The sequence below is a fragment of the Limulus polyphemus genome, unplaced genomic scaffold (genome assembly GCF_000517525.1).
Source record: "Limulus polyphemus unplaced genomic scaffold, Limulus_polyphemus-2.1.2 Scaffold7, whole genome shotgun sequence".
Lineage (NCBI taxonomy): Eukaryota > Metazoa > Arthropoda > Merostomata > Xiphosura > Limulidae > Limulus > Limulus polyphemus.
In genome coordinates, this window is record NW_013665617.1 from 157,809 (window position 1) to 166,772 (window position 8,964).

The window sequence follows — 8,964 nt, forward strand, 5'->3', positions numbered from 1 at the left end:
ACTGAATATTGTACGTAAATATATATGTATATATATACACGTTTTCAAGTGAGCCAGTTACTTAGGTACAGTAATACTGAATATTGTTCGTAAATATATATGTATATATATACACGTTTTCAAGTGAGCCAGTTACTTAGGTACAGTAATACTGAATATTGTTCGTAAATATATATGTATATATATATACACGTTTTCAAGTGAGCCAGTTACTTAGGTACAGTAATACTGAATATTGTTCGTAAATATATATGTATATATATACACGTTTTCAAGTGAGCCAGTTACTTAGGTACAGTAATACTGAATATTGTTCGTATAATTTGTAAGAACGGTGCCACGTATTTCCCTTGGCACTACTTTCTCCATTTTCGATCTGGTGGTCGTGATTACCCAATTTACTCGCCACTATAATTTTTATTGTAACTTCTGATATTAGGCCATATTTGGATAAACTGTCCACTGTACGTTGTTGTTTACTTTCAAGACAACAGTTTACCAGTATAAAAGTTCATAGGAGGACTTGACAATTATATATATATTGATTCAAGTTTCTTCCGTCACTTTTCTCATGAAAAGAGGTATTGATTTCAAAGCTGTGTCTGAAAACATGAGAGACTTTGTCAAAAACAAATTATTGTTAATTATTTTGTTGTTAAAAGTACCAGAAAATATGCAAAGTTTCATCGTAGTGGCTTTTTTTTGGGGGGGGGGGGGTGAGATAGTTTTCTTTCGTCACCACAGGTTTTAACTTTTCGTTGCTCTTGATTGGCTTGAAATGCAGTTTTAGAGTCCTAAGCAATCTGCTGTTAAAGTTTTTGTGCTTCCATAGAGAACAGCGAAGACTCTTTTCTTTGAAATTTATTTTGTTATGTTTTACCTAAATCGTTTGATAATTACGCTTCGATCACATAGACATTCAGACTAAGTAATACCGTGGTGTCATTGCATTATGAAATAGACGGAAATTTGCCCTGAACTTAATATATAGGAGACAAACATGTCATCCGTGACGTCACGACTACTTTCTGTAGCAACACACTATTATAATATATCACTAAATCACGTTTAATAGAGTGTAATTAAAACTAAGAAAATATCTGAGAGTAAAAGTTTTTATCTTAAAAGAAGTGTGTAAGATGGTGGAACTTGTAACCAAAGAAGTGTGTAAGATGGTGGAACTTGTAACCAAAGTAGTGTGTAAGATGGTGGAACTTGTAACCAAAGTAGTGTGTAAGATGGTGGAACATGTAACCATGCACAAACACATAAATCGTGAGTGTACTTCGTACATATTCTGTGCTCATTTAACTTACATTCGAGTTTTTTTCTCGTGATACAATATACAGAAATTACGTACTCTAAAAATACAATCGTATATGTTTTATTTCTGGTTTTTACTACATATAGAAAACTTAATAAATAAAAGTGTACAAGAAGTTCAACCTTTCAGAACATTTAGCGGTGTTTATATAAACTCTAAGGAAGACCCTATAATTATTACCGTAGTTTTGTTACAATACTGATTTATTTTCCAGAAATACATAATGTTACCGCTAAGTCTTTTAATTTACCATTATTTGCAGGGTTATTGCACTGAGCTAAACTGATGTATCTAGATATCCTTATAAACACCTGTATTTTATTTGTCGAATAAACTACCCGTTGCTTTATCACAAATCTTTATTTAGTCATATTAACAGTATACATCTGCAACTTGCTCAGTCAAGATAACCCTTTTTTATGGAATACTGTTTACTAAGCAACAGAAATCAAATGTTCGTTACAGTAACTAATTGAAATTTTACTACTCTTGTTGTGAGCTTATTAAATCCTATTCAGTTTGTTTTTGGTCATGAATTTCAACAAGTTCATTCGAACATACGTTTTCTTACTTTCTTTTTTTCTAGGATTACAATAGGTTAGTTATTCTATTTCTTTTTTAACACCATACCTAACGGGACGTAAAGTGTTTAATGTAGATAATTAAAAACCAAGGCATTATTGTTACGCATTATCGTGTATACGTCTGATTAGAATTGTAAAAATGGTCACTAACACATCATTCTCTTTCTTAGCTAACATTTTTAATGAAAACGCTTAAAAGAAAGAAGTTGCCACTACGCTTTCACATTTCTTGTTCTGTTTTCAGGCCATAAGGTATTAGAGCTATACTTTTTCTTTTGTCGAAATTCCCCCAACCATTTCGACTGCTATAACATTGGCCTTTATTACACTAAATGAAAAGAGAGAAAACGGTATCTATCAGACCAAAGTGGCCTTACAAAACTTAACGGTATTGGTTATTTCTTAAAAGTCAAGAAACATTGAAACATGTTATAACATTTGGTAAAAGACACAAATCTTATAAAACAAGGTGCAATTATCTACATAAAGCTAATAGCAAAGCATGTTTTATTAATTGACATTACAGAATACCAATTAAGTTACTATAATTTTAATTAGGTTGAGAACAAATGAAACCATTTATAATGCACTATAGAAGATGAAATATATATATATATATATATAGTTCTTTCTTTCAAACATGACACAATAAACTATTAAAGTGTGTCGATGGGTCCTGGCACGGTCTAGTGGTTTGGGCGCTTGACTCGCAATTTGCAGGTCGCGAGTTCGAACCCCCATCACTGAACTTGCCCACTTTTTCAGCCGTGGGGGGTGTTATGATATGACGGTCAATCTCAAGAATTGGCAGTTCTTTGATAATAAAGTTTTCCAAGAGTTAGCGTTGGGTAGTGTCGACTAACTACCTTTCCTTACTACTGCTAAATTAGGGACGGCTAGCGAAGATAGCCTTCGAGTTGCTCTGCGCGAAATTCAAAACAAACCGACCTCTGTCGGACAAATTCGATAAGTGACAGAATGATTAGAATACTATTGCAAAATGTCTTATAGTCGAGTTATTTTACTACTTTTAAGTTGAATCAAGCTTTAGTTTTTGTCTAGAACCTGTTTATTATATCCAAATATGATCGTTTCATCTCAGTTTTTCAGGGTTTATTTACGAAAACAAGTTTGACTGTGTTTATTCAACTTTCTGCTTCAGCTTTATGAGAAAACAAACCAAAGCCAATATTAATAATAGAATAACTGATACTTCATTGATTATGTCAGCTGGCAGTGATGAGATTATTGATAAAAAAAAAAGTCGTGTTTATATTCATTACGACACTTTTGCTTTATTTCTTTTCAGAATAGCGCTATTTGAAGTTTCAGTGACTTATATTTAGGCGATATATTTTACAAAGTTCAAATGTTGTAAATATTTTCGGTATTCGAATACCCAGATAGTTTACATACGATACAAAATTCTTGAGAAAATTAACTTGAAAAACACTTAAATCTTTCAATTTAAAACGGAAGTAGAAATTTAAAGGATAATTACCTGTACCAGTTTAGATACAACAACACATTAAAGACTTACAATAAACATGGCCCGGCATGGCCAGGTGGTTAGGGTACTCGACTCGCAATCTGCGGGTCGTGGGTTCGAATCCCCGTCACACCAAACATGCTCGCCCTTTCAGCCGTAGGGGCGTTATAATGTGACGGTCAATCCCACTATTCGTTGGTAAAAGAGTAGCCCAAGAGTTGGCGGTGGGTGGTGATGACTAGCTGCCTTCCCTCTAGTCTTACACTGCTAAATTAGGGACGGCTAGCGCAGATAGCCCTCGTGTAGCTTTGCGCGAAATTCAAAACAAACAAACAAACAATTACAGCAAACCCGGCCCGTACCAGGTTAGAAACAACAACATATTAAAGACTTACAACAACCTCTGCCAGAACCAGGTTATTTTGATTACTTGTTAGTTCGTTGTTAAGCACAAATCTACACTATGAGCTATTTGTGCTGTGCCCACCATGTGTATCGAAACCTGATTTTAGCGTCCTAAGCCGAGGGAATTGTCGCTGAGCTACTGGAGGTTATTTTGATTAAACAGTGATTCTTATATAAAAAAAGACTAAGTTTCATTACAAATACAACAAAAAACCGACTTATTTCTGTGACATACTTTAATATATTTGCAATAGTCTGATAAATCAAAACGTTTTTCTTTTCTTAACATGTCTGTTAGTTATCTGTGAATTCTAAAAAAATTCTGTTGATAGTTGGGGCTGGCGTGGCCTATCCGCAGTGTGTTGAAGCTGTGAATCCGAGGATTCATAATTCGCGTGTCGTTGCTGCAAAACCGCGTTTCGCATTTTGGGGCCGTGGGTGCGTTATAAAAGTAACGGTCAAATTCCAGTATTCTAGTACAGTAAACAAAGAGTTGGAGGTGAGTGTTGTTGAATAGCTGCTTTCCTTCTAGTCTATCAGCTGAAAATAAAGGAGCTCGATAAACATAAAACTAAACTAAGCGAGACCTGTGGGAATACAGGTTCGCTTACATGAACGAATTTACTGGTTTGTAAATCCCTTCAAAATACAATTTTTATCTAGGCGCCTCAAGTGTTTACTTGGAGCATCGAAAATATGCATCCGAGTTCACGGAAATTATACATGAAGGTGCAATTATCGACCAAGATTTTGTAAGTTTACAACAGACGTTACATTTTATTATTATATTAGATGTCCGTATTTCACTATATATCTCACGACAGTCTTCTCTAAATTCAGAAGTTATTTTCTAAACATTTTATTTTGTTATCAAATCTAATCAATCTTTTATTTTCTGTAATTAATCCATGTAAATTTGATGAATATCCTTTTCAGTTTAGGTATATATTTTTATGTGAAGTGCTATTAATTACTTAACTTATATTAAACTTCAATAACTAGTAATTCATTTTTATTTTTGGTTACGTTCAAGTGAAAATCTTAGATAACATATCGGATTTAGGCTGGAAAATAATATACCAAATCCAGACATGTACAAAATCTATTCTGAAGATATTAGGATGCACGGGTGTTAACTGATAGAAAATCCTATCAAGTGGCTTCAACTTTCACGAATCTGTCCCTGTGACGATTAGTAGTTGTTCGTTATTGTTGTCAGTGCTAGAGCATGAAGGGAATTACTAGTGGGCCATGTAACGTCTGGTCCGCGTAATAAAATCAACCCATACCAATCACGGCAACCTAACTGTTGTATTACCCTACCTTCATTGTGCATGCGCAAGACCGATTGGATTACCACGTTGCTATGCGCGAAAATGCTCAAAGAATCGCACACTGTCAGAATAAAGGACCCGTTCGGCAGCATACGTCCACCCGCTAGATTTCAAAGGTAGCCAGTAATGCTCACGCTAGATGGGAGATTTGGTTTTATTTGTGTGAGGATATAAGTGTGAACGATTGATAACTCGCTTAGTCCTTCTGTAAAATAATGTTCCTCTTTTCTCCCACATTCATCTTATTGACCTTGGCTACAATCCTACTGAACAGTTCAGGTAAGATATTTTTTCTTGTTTTTGGACGTTTATCAAGTGTTGATACTGTTTCGAAACGATATCATTTACTATTTAATCAGACTTCTATGTTTCATTTTACTGGACCTAAATGATTTAAAACCTGAAATTATTTCGTCTCCAGCTGAAAACAACTTAAATATAGAGAGATAATACCAGAAAAAAGAAGATAACAGTTAAAGATATGTAACTTTAATGTTGTCATACATTCAAGTGAAGTAGAAACTTCAAAATAATAGAAAAAAAGAGGCTGTAATATGTATTTGTCGTTTTAAATCTCAATATAGGAAACCCAGAAAGAGTGGTAAACTTCCTGATGTTGTTTTTATGAAAAACACATAAATGTCGTCATTTTTATTGCAAATTATATATATATAAGATTCAGGTGCTACCACTTTCACAAACAAAATGTCATAAAATAAAGTGGTGAATATAAACGAACATTACTTAAGATGTTTTTTTTCTCCGTTATAATACATTTTTCCTTTTTTATTTTCACGTTCTTTTATTGGTTACAGCAAATGACGTGGTTTCATGCCTGTTTATTGACACTGACAAGTGAAGAGCATTTGAAAATTAGTACTTCAGAGGGTAGATAATGAAAAGAAAATTTAACTATTCCAACTGAAAAAAAAAAAGAATAATTTGGAATATTTCATAGTATAATCATAAAAAAATGTTACACAGTTAACCAAACTACAACTGGATCCTCACAATATTTGAAAATAGCTTTCAAAACGGAACGAAATATATGAATGAGGCACAAAAGACAAGTATGAATTATGTCTATGTGTGAAAACAATGTTGTGCCAAAATTTTCCCAGCTAACTAAATTTCTGTCTGTCAAATATAAATCACGTAAAAGTCGGTAAAATGAATTAGGTGACAGCATTGTACAGATAGATATAAAAATTACATCACATAAGAAAACAATTTCTGTATTAATTCGTCCTATCTACACTAGTTTAACGGCAGGTTTGGGTGTTTATAATGCAAAAATTTGTGGTTCGATCGCTACTGTGAACACTGTGGTGATGGCAGCAGCTCTGCTCTTAAACGAAACAAAACAAAACAATTACATACTCTTTCTCAAAAGTAAAATAATTATTACTGTTTGCATTCATAAATAGCTTATCAACTTCTAATAATAATGATATTCTTTCCATTTTACTAAACAAATGATATGGTATGTCCATAGAGATTTACAATACTAATAAACGAGCAAAGTTCTAATAAATATTTGTGACTTATAATATTTCAGATTGTACAAATATTTTCAATTCTTATTTATTTCTAATCTAATACTCACTTATTTAAGGAAAAACCTGTGGCTTATTAGTTAACATTTTATTTAACATGTCACACACACACAGATATATATCTATACACATTTACTATACTGAACATTTACTTGGTTTTTTAATATGCAACAAGTAAATGTTTTCTCAAAATATCGGTTTAAAAACAGTTTTTACTTATTATTACAAGAATATGTTCGAAGTTTTAAACCAGCAAGAAAAACAGGAACCTAGAGTAACTATTCTTGTGAATTTTGTTGCTTTCTTCCTCTGTTCTACAAACAAGTAGCTAGTTATCGCAACTGTCCCACAAGGCTTAAGATAGTGATTGAATTCTTAGGGAAAATTATTCCGATACATTTTAATCTTCACTGCTGATTAAACAAACCTTGGAATAAGACCTCTAAGGAAATACTGAGGCTGATGTATATTTTATTTGCCGTTAAGCTTCATCTTTATGTATTTCTCTATGGCAATGTCTAGGAAATCTTCCACATGTAAACATACTAGAATAAAAATAATAACTATATAAACAACCAGTAAGGAAAACCACTTTGATACCACTAAGATATTCCAAGCTCTAGGCTAGAGCAATAACAACTTTTATTTATATTTATTTTATTTTCTATATATAAATGTTTAAGTTCAACCAGTTAGCAGAATAATACCAAGGCGTCGACAATATCTTAATAATACCAAGGCACCGACAATATCTTTATATATATTGACACTTGCTAGGGATGGGCGATAGATGGAACCACTACTCCCTTCAAATTGGAGAATTGTATTTTGGGAAAAGAAATTGAGAATATCAAAGGAATAGCTGGGATATTTTTATACCGTGTATTTTATTTGATGATCACCTATTTTCGTATTAATGAAAAATGACTCCCAAACTTTTTCTTCTATTAATATGAGGATTATTTGAAATGAAATTATTGGCAATAAACGCATGATGTTGGCTATGCAGAAGAAAGAGCAGTTCAAACATCAACAAGGAACCAGTCATTGACGATAACAAATTCTCTTAGAGCAGCAGTTCTCAATGTGTGTCCTCAGGCTCTCTTCAGGTGGTACATAGAAATGCTGCACAAATATGGAAAGGAAGCGGTACATGGAGTATACATCCCATTGTGGTTCGTCAAACCAAAACAAAATCAGATGATTCACGCAGAGACTAGTTTTCTCATACAGATTAACATTTTCCCAGTTACCAAAGTATGTGTAGAAGAAAAGGTAGACTGGTGTTTGTGAAGAATTGGAGAAACACTGTAACTTGTGTTGAGAAAAGGCTTAGACAGAGTAGAGTGTACTTGAAAGGCGTTGTTAGTGGACTGCATCTGTCTAGGAAGTTTTTCTAGGCGACGTTTCGAGCTGATGAAAATCTGCGCTAACATCTGTAAACGTCACCTCCCCACACACAAAAATCCTAGACAGCTGCAGTTCATCAAGAACGCCTTTCAAAATTGCAGTATTTTGCATACCTTTTTCGAAAAGAGTTCCTTTATATTCTAACTAAATTTGATAAATCTGTTGTAACAACTAAGAGAATACAACCATAGAGCGCGAGTGACAGCGTTTTTATGGGTAGTTGTTCATGATTAGAAACGTTGAACAAACATCTCGACCAGTTTTATCTAGAAATGAAGCCTGCCAGCCAGATTTAGTTAAGTTAGGAGTAAAGCTTCTTAGCCAGTTTTAGCTAGGGGTAAAACATCTGATAGCAAATAAATGTACATGTACCTACAGCGAGATAAAAGTTTAAAATTAAAAGGACATGGTTAAAATTTTTTTAAGAGAAAGACAAAAAGGTTTCATCCAAACGATTTTCACCATTCTTGATGAAAATATTTTGATTAAACGATTATCACATGTTTCTCTTTCTCTTATAGAGACTTAATATTTTTCTATTAAAAAACACTTTTAGGGCTTGGTTACGCTGACGTAGTTTGTAAGCTAACGGTAGCAGAGAATTTCATAGCTACAAAGTGAGTTTATCTATATGCGTAAAAATTCTGAAACAAGAACAACAACAGCAACAAAATCATGAAAATCAATTTGTCTAAAAGTTGACTAGCTACTGTCAAACACGTTGAAAGTCTTCTTTCCGGAAGAAGAAGTTTTTATAGTTCTCGAAAATCAAACTCTGTTTCATTTCTATATTTCAAACAGGAGAGAATCAACTACAACCGAGGGTTTGTTTGTTTGTTATGAAATTTGCACAAAGCTACAC

General features: G+C 33.4%; 1 protein-coding gene across 2 annotated transcripts in view; it reads left to right on the top strand.

Moving 5' to 3' along the window:
* Positions 1–5,263: 5,263 nt before the first annotated feature.
* LOC106476458 (lachesin-like) overlaps positions 5,264–8,964 on the top strand; it is an 88,596-nt gene continuing 84,895 nt past the window's right edge. For both annotated transcript variants that reach the window (XM_022381449.1, XM_022381455.1), the window contains exon 1: positions 5,264–5,415. In XM_022381449.1, coding sequence (XP_022237157.1) covers positions 5,352–5,415 — 64 coding nt within the window. In that variant the 5' untranslated portion in view covers positions 5,264–5,351. The remainder of the gene's footprint in view (positions 5,416–8,964) is intronic.